Source organism: Pangasianodon hypophthalmus, chromosome 22 (genome assembly GCF_027358585.1).
Source record: "Pangasianodon hypophthalmus isolate fPanHyp1 chromosome 22, fPanHyp1.pri, whole genome shotgun sequence".
In the NCBI taxonomy this organism is placed as follows: Eukaryota; Metazoa; Chordata; class Actinopteri; order Siluriformes; family Pangasiidae; genus Pangasianodon; species Pangasianodon hypophthalmus.
Window position 1 is genome coordinate 9,100,438 of NC_069731.1, and position 20,742 is coordinate 9,121,179.

Genomic DNA, 20,742 nt, shown 5'->3' on the forward strand with positions numbered 1-20,742 from the left:
TGTTATTCTGACACTCTGTTTTTGTTCTTGTTTCTGATTCTCCTGATTTTTGATTCCTGTTTTACCCCATCTATGCTGTTTGAGGACTGGTTTTTGTTACTGAGTTTGTCTTATGGTTTGGATTTGTCTACGAGTTTTTTTAAATGAACCTTTCTTAACTACGTCTGTCCTTGCCGCCTGACAATTTTTAAGGTACATTAAGAATAATTGTTACATTACATTTACTTTTGTAGATTATTGTTATCCATTTTTTCACTTAGCCTTTAGCTAGCTAAATAAAAGCAACTCTGAGGAAACTTGTGTTGACATAAATAAATGACTTAAACACTGAAGTGTGGGAATAGGCTATGGTGCATCATTTAGTAGATCTACAGGAATAAGGTAAGACTTAGCAATTGGGAATTGATGTTGATGTGATGAGAAATTAATTAGTATTTTAATAAACAAGTCATAAATAACAAGTATTTCTGCAAAAGAAATGTGTTCAGGAATTACTTAGTTAATAGTGAACTATTGCAAACATTATTTACTGAATAATTAACCAGTATATCTTAGTAGTTAATAATAGTACCTTAAAAGTTAATGAAGCACTATTCATTAGTTCCTAATTATTGCACAGTTAGTATGTAACAATCCTGTAAAGTGTTACTGAAGACACAGTGCCTAGCCTTCATTTAGTGCAGAATGAGACAATGCATTCCAACATGCATTTTTCCCTGCTTTAAACAAACATACAGACATAAACACACACACCTCACTTATAATTACTTTAGTCCAAAAACAAATATGGGTCTACAGTAGGGGAAATGGCAATAAATAAGAATTGGCAACATAGCTTCAGTAACTATGTTCTGGAGGAGGCGAAATCAAGAGACTGAGTATGTGTGTGTGTGTGTGTGTGTGTGAGACTGTATTTTCCATCAGTGGAGTTGTCTTTGTCATTGTGTGGGCTAATGACTATACCACAAATCTGGCATAGCCAGATGTTATACAAGTAAAAACATAAAATGGGCCCTATTTACAATTATTTATTTAAGGTGGACCCTATTATGATAATTTATGTAAGGAAAGAAGTGGAAAAAATCTGGTCAGTATGACTGCACACAAATTATTTTGAGCTTGTGGTTTCAAAGAGCAACAGGTCAAAAAATACGTTTCAAAGAAAACGTTTGCTTGTATTGAAATGCAAATTCAGGATCCAACATGGCGGCATGCTTGGATGTTTTGACCACTATGGATCCAACAAAAGAGGTTATATGTAGCCTTGTACATGTTCTTGAATTTTGTCTTGAGACAAATGTGCGTCTGAAGTGGTCAACAACTCACCTGTGATCGCCAGACGTTGTTGGATATCAGAACAAAGTGCAATATAAACATCTTACGCCAGTCTGACAATCCCTGACAGAGCTCTGCAGCTTCAGCTTGCTATGTGAGCTAGGCCCAGAGACTGCAGCCTCTCCTACTGTGGCTGCCCGGGCTAGGAGACGCTTGCAAAGTGGTACAAGCAAAATGGAAAACATTGCAGATGGGGTGGATTATGTTACTCTACAGTAAACCACACATATAGATATGAGGGAATGTTGCATTTTTATTTTTATGGAAACATGGCTCAACAATAGCATCCCTGATGTGGCCATTCAGCTCACAGGGCTAACCACACCCCAGCCAGACTGAGAAGCTTCAATGTCCAGTAAGACCTGTGGAGGGGGCTTGTGTGTTTACATCAACACAGAATGGTGCACAAAAATCGTATTAGATTAAAAACATTTTTTATCGATGGTGGAATTCATGGTGGTCAGCCTTAGTATCCCCCAATGATGTTTACAATTACTGTCACCTTCGTCCCCATATACACTAAATGCCTTCTACAACTGATTTGAAGACTGCAACACAGAGACAGCAGTAAGGATCTACAGTTCTCCCCAGGTGCTGACTGTGACCTCAGTAAACGAATGAGGAAAACCCTGCTGAAGGTGAACCCACATAAAGCTACTGGCTCAGGCAATATCCCTGCCTCGTGTGCTGAAGTAGTGTACCCACCAACTGAACATTGTCTTCACAGATAACTTTACTTTCTCGGACAGATTGCTGTCCCCACCTGCTTCAGATCAGCCACCATCATCCCCGTGCCCAAGAAATCTCCAGTCAGGGAATTATAATGCTGGTCATCTATTTAAGCTCAGCATTCACGATCATCACAAGCTCCAGTCACCAAGTTCAAGTTCAGTTTATTTATATAGCACATATAAAAACAGCCACACAACTGACCAAAGTGCTGTACAGAGGTTCAGAAAAAGAGTAAAATAAAATGAAGGAATCAGCACCACTAAACACAATTAAGACAGGGTCTAGCCCCAATAAATACAATGACTAAAAAATATATTAGTAAGACAAAATAATAGGCAAATACCATAATAGAAGATTATTTATAAGCCAAGTAAAACAGATATGTTTTTAGCAGAGACTTAAAAGTGGTCAAAGAAGGGGCTAATCTAATCTCTAAAGGCAGGGTATTCCACAACCGCGGCCCAACCACTGAAAAAGCTCGATCCCCTCTGTGTTTGAGTCTGGAATGTGGGACTAAAAGAAGATTCTGATCGCTAGATCTTAAACTTCTGAAAGGAGTATATGGGTGCAACAATTCAGATAAGTAAGTGGGGGCTTGAGCATGTAATGATTTATATACAAATAAAAGAATTTTAAAATCGATTCTGAATTTGATAGGCAGCCAATGGAGGGTCCTCAGAATTGGAGTAATGTGAGCGCTTTTACGGCAATTATGAAGGAATCTGGCAGCAGCATTTTGCACTAGTTGAATGCGAGCAATTTGAGACTTTGAACTACTGCAGTATAGTGAATTGCAGTAGTCCAAGCGTGAGGTAATAAAAGCGTGAACAGCCATCTCTAAGGTTTCATGATTTAGAAAAGATTTGATAAGCCAAGTAAAAATAAGCCAAGTAAAACAGATACGTTTTTAGCAAAGTCCGTAGTCGCCAAAGTCCGTAGATAAAAAAAATGTCGTTTAACATTCTCAAGAGGCCAGATTCAGTACTGTGAGCGGACTTAAAACCAGACTGAAAGATTTCAGAAATACTGTTGCAACTGAGAAAAAACTGAAGTTGGTCAAACACATTTTTTTCCAATACCTTTGAAATGAAAGGTAATACAGAAATAGGGCGAAAATTGTTCAGAACAGAAGGATCTAGTGAAGGCTTCTGGAGTAACGGAGTGACAGTAGCCACTTTAAGGGCAGCAGGGATAGAGCCTATAAAAAGAAACTTATTGTAAAAAGACACTAATCCCGGCCCAACAGAGTCAACAATTAATTTAAAAAATTTAGGGTGTATGATATCGAGAGAGCAAAAAGTTGGTTTAATATTAGCGATGGTATTTTTAAGCAGTTGCAGGGAAATAGGTTCAAAACTATCCCAGGAGGCAGAATGCAACAACAGGATTGAGGGTTCAGTATGAGAAGAGCTTACTTTGGGTCTCAAATTAGAGATTTTGTCAATAAAAAACCAAGTTAAGTCTCCTGACATAACTTCTTAGTGTGTAAGAATCACAGATCATCCTGCTCTATCACCCTGAACACAAATCTCCGGCACCCCCCAGGGGTGTGTACTGTGTGCTGTACACACTGTTTACCCATGACTGTGTCACAACCACATCATCAAGTTTCACCAATGACACGGTCTATTCAATTCAATTCAATTTTTTTATATAGTGCTTTTAACAATACACCAAGCAGCTTTACAGAAATCTGGATATAAATTTTAAATGTATTAAGTTATCCCTAATGAGCAAGCCAGAGGCGGCAGTGGAAAGGAAAAACTCCCTGAGACGACATGAGGAAGAAACATTGAGAGGAACCAGACTCAAAAGGGAACGCATGCAATTTTGTGAACAGGAACTTATGAGCTTATGAGCAACTTATGAGTATGAGCATCAGAGTCATTTCTGAATTCATTGTAGTTTTAACTTAAAGTCTATTGTGTTGAAATTATCAACTGTTCAATGATGGAGACTTGATGGCAAAACTGTTCTTAGAAATTGCAGTCCTAAGGCTATCCAAGGAAGTACATCCACAGCCATCTTTATAGTTTCTATGTGGCACCAGCTACAGTAATCCCATGGTGATCTTTAGGCTGTCCAGGTGGGGTCAACCTCAGCAGCAGCAAGTGATTTACTGGTGATGAGCACTCCAAACAGAAGTAGGGCATTAGGATGGATCAGGCAGGTCTGGAGAGCAGAAGGGGTCAGGATCGCTGGCATCTCAGGAGCATAACAAAAAGGGCGAGCCAGAAGATAACACTGATATGAGGGCGCCCTGGGACATAAAGCGGCCAGCCACTCCACTGTCAACAAACCTGAGAGGACGTGTGAGAGTGGGGTGAGGCGACAACATCCAAACATCCCAGTTTACCAAAACACACTATGCCCATGTACACTCCAGATCTGTGCCTTTACCTAAGAAAAAGGCTTGGCTTCAGCCTAGACTTAAACACTGTATATGCAGTGTGGATAAGTTAGGCGTGATATTGTCATATATTCTGGTTCTAGTAAGGACTCTGACTGCTGCATTCTGGACTAACCGGAACATCCAGACAAGGCATTACAGTAATCCAACCTAGAGGTAACAAAAGCATGAACTAGTTTTTATGCATCATGTGGTGACATTGACGCATTTGTAATGCGAAGTATTGCATTGAGTAGCAGCCTTTATTTGTCACATATACACAGTGAAATTCTTTTCTTCACATATCCCAGCTCGTTAGTTGGGATCAGAGCACAGGATTAGCTATGATACATCATCCCTAGAGCACCACTGCCACATATGAGCTAATCACCCAGGATCCATGTTAATGACAGGTGTGACTGGGGCCTGTATGTGATGAGAGAAATGGCAATAAAGCCTACTTGATTTGATTGTTATTGAGGCTATGTATTGAAATACAGTGAGAAAAGAAGAAACAGCTACTTAACTATGAACCTATTTCTAAATAGGGTTAGACAAAGTGTGTGTATGTGTGTGTGTGTGTGTTTGCGCGTGCACGTGTAATAGAGAGGGGGGAGAGGGTGTGAGTCTGTATGGACGCGTGCTCTGCTCTGGAGCTCGCGTGTCAGTGTGTGCATTCATATGAGAGTCCGTTACAGACAAAATCTGTAATCCATCATACTCTCACACACACAGTATCATGCTCTCTCACCCTATCATACCTCATGCACCATCATACTCTCACACACACTGTCAGATCACTTACACACAATCAAAGCTCTTTGACACACAGTCACACTCTCTCACACAAACTACCAAACCTCTTTCACACATAGTCATACTCTCACACACCATCAAACTTCTAACCTTTGATAGTAGGTGAGAGAGACTTTGAGTGTGCGTGAGACAGATTTTGAATGTGTGTGAGAGACTTTGATAGTGTGTGAGACTTTTGAGTGTGTGAGATTTTGAGTGTGCATGAGAGAGAGACTTTGGTAGTTTGTGAAAGAGTGCTTGAGTGTGTGTGAGAGAGAGTTTGATGTTCACAGTTTCTGATTGGCTTAGAGCCTCCGGCACCATTTGCGTGAGAGAGATAAAGTTTGAATTTTCTCTGTAACAGGCTCTCATACATTCACGCTGAGCGTACAAAAATGAATAACCAAGAACCACGTGAGATCACACCACCTGGTATTTGGAACTAGGAAAACAATAGGGAGAAAAATATGATGGGGATTTCAATGAGTTGACATATGGTGGATGGCCAGTGAAAAAAAAATATAAAAATATTTTTGATGACATTAAGTTCCAAAGCACAGTTATGTTATTGGGAATATCAGCTTCAGCATATCCCTCTATAACTGGATCCTGGACTTCCTCACTGGGAGACCACAGTCAGTTAGTGTCAGCAGCAGAATCTCCAACACCATCACCCTGAGCACTGGTGCCCCTCAGGGCTGTGTGTTCAGCCCACTGCCATTCACACTGCTGACCCATGACTGCGCTGCTAGATCCAGTTCAATTCACATTGTTAAGTTCACTGGTGACACCACAGTAGTTGGCCTGATCAGCGATGAGACATCAAAAAGAGTGGAGGTGGAAAGGCTTATGGTCTGATGCAAGAATAACTTGTCATTGAATACTGACAAAAGAAATTAGATGATTGTTGACTTCGGAAATTCCTGTGCTGATCACTCCCCCCATGCACAATTGGCTTCACAGTGGAGAGAGTGATAAGCACCAAGTGTCTTGGCATTCACATTGCAGTGGACCTCACCTGGACAACCAACACCAGCTCCCTGCCCAACAGAGTCCAGCAGTGTCTGCATTTCCTCCAGCATTTGAAAAAGGCAAACATCCCCATTGCATACTAACCCCACTGTTTCTCATTACCCCCTCCCTGCTTGTTACATTATGGGAAAAATGTTATTTCATCTCACTGTGTACTGTACATTATACTACTTCTATACATTATATGAGTTCTGTAAGGTGCTCTGGATAAGGCTGTCTGCCAAATTCTCTAAATGTAAATGTATACTGCCTGTGGTTGTGATGCCAATAAAGATCTACTTGACATAACTAGACTTCATGACTTGGTTCTCCCTTCATTGAAAAGTATAAGGGAAATTGTTCTGTTTGTATAGGAAGCATCAGCAATGCAAGTTAAATGCCAGCAATGTAGGTGCTTCACTGTAAATTTAATTAATAAGTCCCATTAGGCAGTCTTATAAAATATCCACTTTCCAACTGCAATTAGAAATTAAAAGTAAATAAATTATTTCTCTCAGTTTTAACCGAAAGAAATAATAAACAATAACTTGGTTTCTGAATATCTTGGTTCTTGAAATATCAAAGTAATAGACAAGAAAAGACAATAAAATGTTTTTTTTTTTTTTTTGAAAAACAGAGTAAAAGTAAGTGTGTGTGAGAGAGAGTGAGATGTGGGCAGGCTGCCCTAGAGCTCGTGTGTCTGTGTTGCTGTTCACCTTGAACTTATGAACATGCATTACCACATGAGATAAATGAAGAACTGTGTCACTGAAGATACTGTATGATAATGTGATAATATTTTCAAATAGATTGCAATCTCTCTCAAGGTGATCTTTTGCCATGAACTATGTAATTACTGGATGTGAAATTTCTCTGGATCCTTTCATTAAGAAGTTATCTCAGGTGACCATAAGCAACAAAGGCGACCTTCTGGCTCAGGCACTGATGTCAAGTATTTACAAATGTTTCTTTCAATATATGTTCTGATACTGTAGTGATGGAACAATCAGGTGTAGAGCCACAGTGCTGGTGCTTGAGGTGGAATTTTCAAACGTTCATGAATATTTACATGGAGAAATTTACTCTTTCAGAGATAGGTTGTGCATGTGTATAAGTCAATTTTCTGCATTCCACATTCAGATTATACAAATCACTTGCATGTAGTTCACGCTTCTGAGCTTGCCACATTTTGAACTTGCCATCATAATCTACTCTTGAATTGCTTCAGAAATATGCTTGAGAACATGAGAATATGTGCAGGGGATGAGGGAAAAGCCTTTGTTTGAAAGCTGGAGATTAGGCATGGCACTCCATGCAGCACTGTGACCTCCTTATTCTGCTTCCGCAAATTAGAATGGAGGAACTGAGGAGTGAACAGAGGTGGGAAATCCTTATACTCCCATTCAAATATCTATTCACCAATTTAATTTACTCTCCAGGTATCTTCTTTCTCTACTTGTCTCCTTTCTCAATCCTTCTGTGTCTGTGTAAAGATGGGGTGGGAGTGTGGGCTTCTTACTTCCATCTGGTCAGTAGACATGGAAATCCAATCAGCACAGAACACTTCATCCTGGAACAGTGGTATCCGGTTTGACATGTACTTATGTGGCAAGAATGACAGACCATGCGCCAAGTCTGGGAAGCAGAGCAAGGGTTGGCGGTGGTGGTGGTGGTTTTGTGTGTGTGTGTGTGTGTGTTGGTAGGAGCAGCTTTAACAGGAGATGACAAAGTTGTCATTTGACTAAAAGGCATACTGTGGTTGCCATTCATCCCTTTTTCCTGTTGCTATACTAGAGTTTAACTGTGCTGATGCACATATCCAAATTTCCCCTTAGAAATCAGACAGACAGACTGACAGATCTATCTATCTATCTGTCTATCTGTCTCTGCCTCTCTGTCTTCTCTGTCTGTCTGTCATGATGATCTTTGTTGTGGGAACTACTTTGACCAAATGGTGAATTAAAGTCCCACCAGAAATAATGAATCATTATTTCACATCAGACTCTCAGTATGTGGCCCCTCTCTGAAGTGGTCCTATAAAGTATGCATTCACCACAAGAATGTATTTTACATGGTGGTTAATAAGAGGGTTTCTGATATATAAAATTCTCTACAAATGCCATTAAAATGTCTGACATATATCATCAGCATTCATACTGTATGTGTGAATGTTGTATCCAAAGTGTATACCATGTTCTTCTGTCTGAAAATTTGAGTTCTTAAGATCCTGTGTTCCCATGTGTCTCTTTGGGCAGTGGAGTACGACCGGGAGTTGTCTCCTCATAGAAGACACCATAAGGAGTTCAAGTTCAATCTGTCTCAGATCCCAGAGGGAGAGACAGTTGCAGCAGCAGAGTTCAGGATCTACAAGGAATGTGTGGGCACTGCTTTTCACAATGAAACCATCCGACTGAGTGTTTTTGAGGTGGTGGGCGAACATCTAGACAGGTGAGGATAGCTAGTTAATTGGTTACAAATTTTAAAATACCACGAATGCCACTTCGTGCATTGTCAAATACAGTGTATGCATTAGTGCATTAATAGTGATTAAATGCAAATTCTTCCAGTTTGTATTCTCTTGTGCATCAAAAATCTATATACAGTATCTTTATTATTTATTTATTATGGTGGTCCAGTTAAAAGGACTTGTGATTTCTTTTCAGTGGAGAGGCCATTGTTATGCATACAAGCAAATATCTTAACAAGCAATTAACCAAATTCTGTTATAATACAGTAGTGTAAACATATTAGCCTTACATATTAGGGCCTTTGGTAATTTCACAAGTTCTCAGACTCTTGTTTGTGACCAAATGCACTTGGAATTTAGAACAGAATAGAGACATATACAAGAAGCACAAGTTTCAGTTTTCTACCATGTAGTTTGTATAGTCTAAACCATGACCGCAGTCCCTGACTGAAAATAGGTTGATGCCTAAAAAAGAACCAAGCTAAACACGCCAGACATTGACACTGTGGGCGAAAGGAGACATGATTTCCATGAATCACAACAACAGCATGATTGGATGTTGTGTCCACTGTCAAAAAAGCAACCAATTAAGTGACTATGTATGGTCAGTCACCAGGCCACATTTTACAAAAAAAGAAAGTAGTTTTCTACAAAATAGAGACTGGCTCTACACTTAGCTAAATGGGCTTCTCTGTTCCTTGTCTCCATGGTTCAGTGGGGATTTTGGTCAGACTAAGTTTTCAGTATTTCATGTTTGCCAGTTTTGGCATCAGAATAATTACAAAATCCTATCTCCTAATCTTTTACATGATACAGATAGGTGACAAAGGAAAAACCAACATAAAGTTCCTTACTAAAATACTGCCAGAACATCTTCACTGTACTATGCCATAGATTCTATAAATCCCTGGAACTTTACTGGAGGGATGGATCAGCATTCTTCCAAAAGATATTCCCTTGATTGGTGCTTTAATGGTGGTAGAGTGCACCAACACAGTTCATTCCAAAATGTCCCATAGGTGTTCAATTGGGTTGAGATCTGGAGAATAGACAGGGCATACCCCTACTACAAGATTCTTGCCCCAATTTTCCATTCACCAGCTAATTTTGGCACTCGGCACCTATTGAAAAAACAATACAGACCTATCAGATATATCAAATTATATATCAAATTGTTAAAAATACATTGCAAATGCAAGTAATCAGAATCAAATCAAAATTAATTTTTCAAAAAGATTACTTCTGATTCACACTCATTTTGCTTTACTTTTTTTTCTATTTGCAGATTTTTCTGATGCAGGTTTTTTTTTTTTTTTTTTGCTTCTGGAATCACTCTTCTGGCTCTGGAAGCTTTCCTTTTCTTCTGCAGTCTTAGTTTTTTTTTTTATTCTGAATTTTGGCACATTTTTCACAGGGGATGGGTCTTGGAAGAAGGCAGAAGGTCAGGTGACTGACTTGGCCATTTAAGAACATTCTATTTCTAAGCTCTTGGGTTGCTTTTGCTGTATGTTTTTGGTCATTAACCATCTGCACTGTGACGTGCTGTCCTACCAGGTTTGCAGAATGTATACCTTTATACACTTCAGAATTCATCCTGCTACTTCTATCAGCAGTCACATCATCAGTAAACACCAGTGACCCAGTTTTATTGCTAGCCATACATGCCCATGCCATAACACTGCCTTCACATGTTTGACAGATGATGTGGTATGATTTGGATCATGAGCCCTTCCTTTCCTTCTCCATACTCTCAAGTAAACCTTGCATCACAACTGGTCACTCTTTTTTTTGTTTGTTTGGTTTTTTTTTTTTTCGCCAGCAAAGTCTAATCTGGACTTTCTGTTCTTGAGTGTTTCTAGTGGTTTGCATCTTGAGGTAAACCATCTGTATTTACATTCCTGAAGGCGTTTCTTGATTGTAGACTTTGATAATGATATGCCTACCTCCTCGAGAGTGTTCTTGATTTGGCTAGATGTTGTGAAGGGGTTTTTCTTCAACAAGGAAAGAATTCTGCATTCATCCACTTTAGTTGTTGCTGAGCTTACCAGTGCATTTCTTCATTTTAAGAATGTACCAAATTGTTGATTTGGTCACTCCTAATGTTTCTGCTATCTCTCTGATAGGTCTGTATTGTTTTTTCAGCCTAATGATGGCCTCTTTCACTTGCATCAACACCTCTTTGGACCCCCCACTGTTTTTTAGCAAATCACACTGTGTATAAGTGTTCAGTCTGTTGACAAACTTATTCATGCAGCTCTTACAAAGGTTCATGGGCAGTGTCCCATCATCCAGAATGGACTCACAGGTGGTATATTATTGCATGTTTGCCAAAACTACTTTTGTGCCTCTTTAGTCAGTGAATCCTTTCATGCAATACCTGGTATGCTGTAGCAATAAACTTCCAGTAGTCACTTCCTGTTTTCGAATTGTTTTGCCGGGAGTTTCTTGCCTGCGTTGGCATCTTAACTATACTGTTTCTTTCTTTTTTAATCAATAAATTTGTGCTATCGTTTTCTTCTGTTGTATTTTTCACTTTCTCTTCTGCCGTATTTTCATTTTTTTTTTCGAAGAGCGCTTTTGTATTTTGTCAAGACAGCGAGCGGAGGCCATCCACACCGGATCCACGTCATCTAAAATAATATAATAATAATAATCTTCGACTAAGGTATGTTAAACACCATGGCAATTCAGCTTGTTCAGTGTGTTGAATGCAGGATGTTTAGTCATTCTTCCTCTGTCATTAGCAATAGCTTTATTTGTGATAAATGTATGTTAGTTAGGTCTCTGATGGGAAGATTGCAGCATTAGAGGTGCGCATCCAGACTCTAGAGAGGGTCAGTGAGAGTGAGAGGAGTGTAGTTTCTGTAGGGGAAAGTCCGGATGCCTTAGGCGGAGTTAGCAATCCCCCAACTCCGGCTTTAGAGCCCTCACAGCGGGGCGAATGGGTGACAACTCTGCGGCATAATCACAAAGCCAAAGCTAACGCTAAGGCTCGCCCACAGGAGCACCACTCTTCTCCGCTTCACTTGTCTAACAGGTTTGCTCTCCTCAGTGAAGCACCCACTGAGAAACCTGAAAGAACTCTGGTTATAGGAGACTCTATCTTGCGGCACGTGAAATTAGCTAGGCCTTTAGGGGCACCAGCAGCTTTAGTTAGGTGTATACCAGGAACCAGGGTGCCGGACATAGCAGGTAGTCTTAGGGTCTTAGGCAAGCACAGGTTCTCAAAGATTCATGTAGGAGCTAATTATATACTCCTTCGTCAGCCTGAGGTTACTAAGAGCAACATTGTAGAAGTGTGTAAATTAGCGAAGGCAATGTTCGATGCTGTAGTATGCTCTAGCCCCGTCCCAATGTGGCGTGGCGATGTAGCTCACAGCAGGTTATGGTCGCTGAACTGCTGGATGTCCAGGTGGTGCTCTGAAAACAATGTGGGCTTTATAGATAATTGGACTAGTTTTGAGGGCAAGGCTGGCCTTTTAGGGTGGGATGGTGTCCATCCCACTCGGGAAGGTGCTGCTCTCATTTTTTGCAGCATAGCACATAGTCTCAGAACAGGCCTAGTTAATCGGTGACAATCCAGGGCCAAGGCCAGGGAGCAGACAAGCAGGCTAAACCGACCGTCTGCTAGCTGCACTGAGTCGTCACTTAGGTTCCAACATATTGAGACTGTGTCTGTTCCCCGAGCTAAACAAAAGTGTAGAAATACTCAGAAAGTTTGTTTTAGTAACCTAATTAACATAAAAATTAAATCAAACCAAATGCGTAGCCAGCACCATTGATCTGAAGCTAGGACTGTTGAATATTAGATCTCGTAAGTTTAAAGTACTTATTGTTAATGAAACCATTACTGATCAGGAGTTTGATGTAACAGTGTTTAACAGAAACATGGATTAAACCAAATGAGTTTGTAGCATTAAATGAGGCTAGTCCTCCCGGGTACAGTTACATACATCAGCCCCATCTAACTGGCAGAAGAGGAGGCATCGCAGTCATTTATAATAATAATCTAGGCATCACACAAAAACCTAGTCATAAAATCAACGCATTTGAAGTTCTTTATACTAACATAACATACATAGCCACTAAAAATCTACCCAGGTGAGTCTACCCAGGTGATACCCCAGGGTCATATTCGGAATTCGTATGTGAATTTGCGGATTTCATCTCTAACCTGGTTGTTTCCTTAGACAAAGCATTAATTGTTGACTTTAATATTCATTTTGATAATCCAGATGACCCTCTAAGAACAGCAGTTGTGTCCATTCTTGATTCAGTAGGGGTTAATCAGAATGTAATAGGACCCACTCATAGTGGTGGCCACACTCTTGATTTAATACTAACATTCGGATTAAATATAGAAAATATAGTCTCATTTCCACAGTCTGAAGCTATCTCAGATCATTACCTCATCTCTTTTAAAATGTGTCTTAATCATAATATACTATATGCATCTTGCCACGTCACCGAGTCAGATGTACTTTCACGTCAACAACTGCACAGAGTTTTATCAGTAATCTCCCAGATTTATCAACCATGATTGGATCACCATCTGATCCCGAAGAACTTGACCAGGCAACTGAATGCTTAGAATCAACGTTCTGCTACTCGCTAGATAAGGTAGCTCCACTTAAAAGAAAAATAATTAGGGAGAAAAAGCTAGCACCCTGGTATAGTGATCACACACAAACTTTAAAACAGACCACTCGAAAACTAGAACGTAAATGGTAGTATTCAAACTAAATCGGTAGTATTTCAAATAGCATGGATGGAGAGTCTTCTGAGCTATAGAAAAGCTCTTAGTGTTGCTAGATCAATGTATCTCTCCACCCTAATTGAAGATAACAAAAATAATCCTAGATTCTTATTTAATACTGTAGCAAAATTAACTAGGAATAAGACCACAATAGAAACACGCACACAATCATTATATAGCAGTGATGACTTCATGAATTTTTTCAATGGTAAAATTGAAAATATCAGGCAAAAAATTCAGACTATTAATTTAAAACCAGACAGTTTTATAACTAACCCTGTAGATAATAATATAATAATATCAGATCAACAATTACAATGTTTTACTCCCCTTCGCAAGACCGAAATAATTTCACTAATTTCATCATCAAAATCATCAACCTGTATACTAGATCCTTTACCTACATGTTTCTTCAAACAGATAATTCCTGAAACAATCAAATCTCTTAAAGATAATCAGTTCTTCCCTTAGCATTGGTTTTGTACCTAAATCTTTTAAACTAGCAGTTATCAAGCCCTTGATTAAAAAACCTGACCTTGACTCCTGTCAGCTGTCTAACTATAGACCAATATCAAACCTCCCCTTTATCTCCAAGATCCTTGAAAAGGTTGTAGCACAGCAGCTATGGTCATACTTACATAGGAATAACATTAATGAAATTTATCAGTCAGGATTTAGGCCTCATCATAGCACAGAGACAGCACTGGTTAAGGTGGTAAATGACTTACTACTGGCCTCTGATCAGGGTTGTGTATCCTTGCTTGTGCTGCTTGACCTTAGTGCAGCTTTTGATACCATTGATCATGCTATTCTCCTCGATAGAATAGAAAATGTAGTAGGCATTAAGGGAACTGCCCTTTCCTGGCTCAGGTCTTATTTAACTGATCGTTATCAGTTTGTAGACGTAAATGGTGACTTCTCTACGCATACTAAGGTAAAGTTTGGTGTTCCGCAAGGCTCTGTTTTAGGCCCACTGCTCTTTTCTTTATATATGCTACCTCTGGGCAAAATTATTCGTAAACATGGTATTAGCTTCCACTGTAACGCTGATGACACATGGTTGTATGTTTCAGCAAAGCCAGATGACAGACACCAGCTTAATAAAGTTGAGGAATGTGTAAAAGACATTAGAAACTGGATGCTTATTAACTTTCTCTTACTTAATTCTGACAAGACAAAAGTACTTGTACTAGGACCACATGCAGCTAGAAGTAAGCTTTCTGATTACATAGTAACTCTGGATGGCCTTTCTGTTTCATCATGTGCAGCAGTAAAAGACCTTGGTGTGATTACCAACTCTAGTCTGTCAATTGAAGCTCATGTAGATAATATCACTAGGATCGCTTTCTTTCATCTCAGAAATATTGCTAAAATAAGAAATATATTGTGACTACACAATGCAGAAAAATTAGTTCATGCTTTTGTTACCTCTAGGTTGGATTATTGTAGTGCCTTACTGTCAGGATGTTGCAGTAGGGGCATAAACAAGCTCCAGTTAGTCCACAATGCAGTAGCGAGTCAGAAGATATGACCACATCACCCCTATATTATCCACACTGCATTGGCTCCCAATCAAATTTCTATATTCAAATTTCTCCCAATCAAATTTCTATAAGTATATTATAAAATACTACTATTGACCTATAAAGCACTAAATGGTCGCGCGCCACAGCAACTGAGCGAACTTTTGGTCTTGTATGATCCGCCACGCCTACCTAGATCAAAAAGTGCAGGCTATTTGTTGGTACCTCAAATAGTGAGGGCTACAGCTAGGGGTAGAGCTTTCTCTTACAAAGCCCCACAGTTATGGAACAGCCTTCCACTTAGTGTTCACGACGCAGACACAGTCTCAGTGTTTAAGTCTAGGCTGAAAACATATTTGTTCAGTCAAGCCTTTTGTGAATAGTTTTTTCTTAGGTACAGGGGCAGGTCTGGAGGGTGCACAGGCATAGTTCGTTGTGGTGAACTGGGATGTTTGGATGCTGTCGCCCCCCCCCCCCCACTCTCAAGCATTCACTCAGGTTTGTCGACGGTGGAGTGGCTGGCTGCCTTATGTCCCAGGGTGCCTACATATCTGTGTTAGCTTCTGGCTCTCCCTTTCAGTTATGCTGTCATAGCTAGTTTTGCCAGAGTCCCTGCTTGCACTCTGCATGCAAAGTACATTGTCCTTGGCCATTAGAGGACAAAAGCTTACCTAACAATCTCTCCCTCTCTCTCCTTCTCTCTCTATCTCTCTCTCTCACTCTGTGTCGAGCTACCCATGCTACTTCTGAGATGCCAGTGATCTTGACCCCTTCTGCTCTCCGGACCTGCCTAACACATAATGATACTTCTGGTTGGAGTTCTCATTGGTTGAGTTTGCTCGCTGCTGCTGGGGGTGGTCCCATATGGACGGACTGAAGATCCGTTTGGATTGCTGGGGATGGTGCCACCTGGGGCCTGTGGAGATGGCTTGGGGATCACATATGGGGAGCTGTACTGTGATGGCTTGAGACTGCGATTGCTGTAGTGGCTTTGGGGCTGCAGTTGCCATGAGCACCTTCATACTCAGGACTCCATCAGTGGACAGTGGATAGATTTTAACCAATCGGACTTCTTGCTAAAACTGTGATGAATTTACTGGTTGCACATTTGAACTATTTGTCCATATAGTACACAATAATAGAAGAGATTTATTTATAATTGCACTATCTGTTGCACCCAGATGAGGATGGGTTCCTTTTTGAGCCTGGTTCCTCTCAAGGTTTCTTCCTCATATTGTCTCAGGGAGTATTTCCTTGCCACCGTCGCCTCTGGCTTGCTCATTAGGGATAAATTCACTTACAATATATTTTTTGTATATTCCATTAATTTCTGTAAAGCTGTTTTGTGACCATGTCCATTGTTAAAAGCGCTATACAAATGAAATTGAATTGAATTGAATTAATGATCAAGATACAAGAAGGTAAATTGTGAGTCCCAGGTAGCTGCAACACAGATCTCCTTGAGCTGCAAGCCTCTCAGCAGTGCCCATGAGGATGAAACACTCCTTGTGGAATGGCACATCATGGGCTTGGTGCCAAGCCTGTTCATAAGCTGTGGTGATGACCTCTTTAATCCAGGGATCTGTTTACACAGGGGAGAACCCCATGCACTGTGACAAATAACTAGCTAGTTCTATGAATAAATTAAATGCCATGCGATACAAATATTACTGTAAGGCACACACTGGACACAGTAGGGAATGTTCTTAAGATTGTCCTTCATAGAATGCTGAGAGGTCAGTTGCTTGGTTCACAAATTTGGTTGACATAACTTTAGGCAGGAACTCTGGATTTCATCACATGAGCAGTCTGGATCCAGCCATCAACACATGCATGCCAAGGTTATCACTAAGGCAGTGTAAAGGCTGTCTTCAATGATACCCATTTCATATCAGGTTCCTGTATGGGTTTGTAAAGGGAAGACTTAAAAGATTTCAACACAAAGGGGAGATCCAATGCAGGAGAGCTTTTTTCACCCTTGTGCCACTCGGGTGATTTATATACCTGAATTTCACTATGTTGTTCGAGCAGAACAGGACATGACACTTCCTCAGAAAAGACAGGAAGATCTTGATGGCCATCCAGGCCACCCTCATGGATTGATGTGTTCTGACCTAACACTGCAGGTCGATACACCCCGTGTGCCAATGTGACACCACACTGCTCCCCATCTGGTGAGGGCAGCATCTGTGATGACCATCTCCTTCCAATGGGGAACCACTCCTAGGCGTACCCTATTTGTGTGAAAGGCTTTTTCTCTCCAACAGGTCAGGGCCTATGCCCCGTTCACTGAAATGAGAATGTGGACTTTCAGGAACCAATTCAGTCCTCTATAGGATGGAAATTGCTGTCCTTTTGATAAAAAAAATAATACAATGAATAGAACCCCTTTTTATTTATTTTTATTTGTTTTAGCTTTTTGCTCGATGCGATGGCCAGTGCTGGGCCCAAACATATGCCCTAAGCGGCCAGGCTAGGTTTGGTCAAGGTGGACTCAGAACCAGTCATGCTCTCCAAACTGGCATTGACATAGCTTTACATTTGGTGCAGGGAGCCTCCAAGCCAAGAACTGCATCTCACTGATGGTTAATATCAAGACAGTAGGCATACACCTGGTGGCCATCTTTGCATTCCAGGAGATTTAGGCACTGGCAGCACAATTGGAAATCCATGCTTGTGTGGGCCCAATGCAACTTGGTCCACTGGCATCTTTAGCCACAGGCCTGTGAGCCAACGGTGGTGGGCAAATGGTTTCTGAATCAGTACACTGAGTCAACTGCTGATGGAGATGAAATACTCACTGGATATACTCACTGCAATATACTCTCTAGCCATAATCACAAGCTGCAAAGGATAGCTCCAAAATCTATATATGGTCAATGGTAATAAAAGTTATGTCACATGAAGGTATCTATAGCAAACACTATGTCACTGTCACTATGTGACTATACATGTATGAACACATGCTTGAGAGGATATCCAGGTATTAGAGAGCAAGCATCAATGGTTTAAACCTGAGGCAGGTAGCTACATGGAGCCAGATGGAAGGAACAAAGCAATGGGGAATTTTAGAAGAACTCTGGGAGGCTGGAAACAAGTTGTGGAGCAGCATTCTGGATCAGTTGCAGGGTTCTGATGGTACACAGGGGAAGACCAACCAGGATCAAGTTGCAGTAGTCCAATCTCAAGATGACAAAGGACTGCACAAGCACCTGTGTGGCCCCTGTGGAGAAGAAAGGTTGCAGCCTCCTGGTGTTATAAAGGAGTTAGCCGCATGAGTGGAGAATGATAACTGGTTGTCCAGAACCAAACCAAGGTTTCATGCATTATCAGTAGGTGTGATTCGAGAATTTTTCCAAGGAAATGACAAGGTCTCAGATGATCAGCTGTCACGAATTGTCAAATGCCAGTACAGTCTGTACATACATGCCCAGCAGGAACATGAGTGTCTGAGGGGAGGAAAGGACAGAATGAATCGTGTGTCATCAGCGAAGCTGTGGTATGAAAAGCCATTTAAGGATATAACCTCCAGGAAAGTGGATATATAGAGAAAATCATAGAAGTTCGATCACTGACCCTTGTGGGACCCCATGGAGCATATGTGGAGCCCCTTTATTACACCTGATATGAATGTCCCCCTAGGTAAGTATCAAACAACCACAATGCTTGACCGCTAATTCCAAGTCTTATGAAGACAACTTAATGTTTTCATTTTACGCTGTTTTGCTTAATTAACTTAAGTAAATTGCAATTGAATGTTCTTTTTTTTGCTATTTCACAAGATCTTCACTTCACTGAGCATTCACTGAGTTTGTGAAAGTTTTAAAATATTTAGAAAATAACCTCATCATTTGCAAAAGTTACTGGGATGGAGGGATGTAACCCAATATGAATATGCATAGGCGCTGCACTATTCTTCTTCTTTTTTCTTTTAGAAAGGTAAGATGTTTATTGCTTAATCTTACCATTTTAATATGTTCTATATTAAAATGCTGAGCAGACCCAGTTGACCTTAATTTTGGATCAGGATATCAAGATGAAAAGATTTGTGACTGGTTTTAAAAGATGGCTCTTTATTGGGGCATGGACGTCAAGAGCTTCTGACTTTGTGAGAAGGTCACTTTAAAAGCAAGTTCATTATTGGGACATGGATGACAGGATGGCAGCTTGGTGGTGCTGGGATTTGAACTCACAACTGTCCAATCAGGGGACCAATATCTAACAACCACTGTGGCAGTGATAGAGTTAGGTGACTGATAATGTCGGATGTAGGATGTGGTCAAACTGTCAGCAAGAACATAAGGTGGCCCAAACACCTTACTAAAGGCTTTTCCTTTTGTCACCTGCTTGTATGTCTTGCCTATTAGTATAAGGAAGATACCCAGCAATCACTATCAAAGGACAACATTGTACAAACACATGCTAAGATTGAATGAAACTGAAAAGCACAGCAGGGTGCAAATGCATTTTAAAGTTTCGATACAGTAACTGTATACATTTAACTGTAGAACTTTAAAAAAAAGTTTGTAGGAGCAGCTGAAATAAGTATTCTGTAAAAAGGGATGGCTAAAGCATGACTTCAGGCTCATTCTCTAAAATACCTGTGTGTGGCACAATGAGGAGGCGATATTATTAATGAAATTAGGATAGGCCTCTCTGTAATGTTCTGTCTACACCAGACACGTGTGAAGTCCCTAAAGTTGAGAAAATGCATCAGATGATGTAAAATTCGTAAGTTATATAAAAGTATACATGAAGCTGTTACACATATGCCTCTAAAATGATGGACAATTGATTGAATGCTGACATGCTTTTGTTCTTCAGTAATCACACAGATCCTTCTAGTATGGTAATATATATGGAGAGAAAGTAGAAGTGAAACAAATGACATTAACCTTTTGCAGTGATATCTGGTCGAGGTTCCAGCATTTGTAAAAAAAAAAATAATAATAAAATTTAAAAAATAAATAATAATAATAATAATAATAATAATAATAATAATAATAATAATAAAACAAGTGTTTGACTGACTAAATCATTCTCTCAGCTACAGTTGATATTGACAGATTGTACCTGTAAATTTGTTGTCTATGTAGAGATGCAGACCTTTTTCTGTTGGAGTCCCGCCAGCTGTGGGCAGTGGATGAAGGCTGGCTGGAATTTGACATCACAGCCACCAGTAACCTCTGGGTAATGAATCCACATCATAATCTGGGCCTGCAGATAAGTGTGGAAACTAACAACGGTAAGAGATATGATAGCTCTACAAAGTCTAAAGCTTCAAAACTAAATCTTACCTTTTGGGCCAAAAATAAGAAGTTAGATTTTACTTCTCAGATAATTACCAAACCCTTCATAAAAGGTGAGCATCCACATGTGCAGGGCTGGAACCCAGTCACTGCAATTTTTTGTATGTTTTCTGATCCTAAGATATTTGAGCCAAATTATCAGATAATTTTTCAGGCCTTCATAAGCTGTGTTATTATGTGTAATTAAACTTTGTATTACAGTTTTGTGCAAAATGCTATATTATTTAATATTACAGTATGGTATGATCACCTGGACATGAAGTGCAAAATCTGATCCAGCTTGGTGAATGGTTCAATAAACAATTGAACAAAAAATGTGATTTTTTGTTCAATTGGCATGGGATTGAGTATGGAGGGCCAAAAGTAAAAAGTTGAGTGCCGTTTTCTCTCCGAATTTTTATTAAATATTATTATTTATTTATTTT

At 40.0% G+C, this 20,742-nt stretch overlaps 1 protein-coding gene across 5 annotated transcripts in view; it reads left to right on the forward strand.

Moving 5' to 3' along the window:
- Positions 1 to 20,742, forward strand: part of bmp6 (bone morphogenetic protein 6) — a 74,668-nt gene that overhangs the window by 27,873 nt on the left and 26,053 nt on the right. For all 5 annotated transcript variants that reach the window (XM_034298063.2, XM_034298064.2, XM_026924126.3 and 2 more), the window contains exons 3-4: positions 8,518 to 8,710; positions 20,105 to 20,253. In XM_034298063.2, coding sequence (XP_034153954.1) covers positions 8,518 to 8,710; positions 20,105 to 20,253 — 342 coding nt within the window. The remainder of the gene's footprint in view (positions 1 to 8,517; positions 8,711 to 20,104; positions 20,254 to 20,742) is intronic.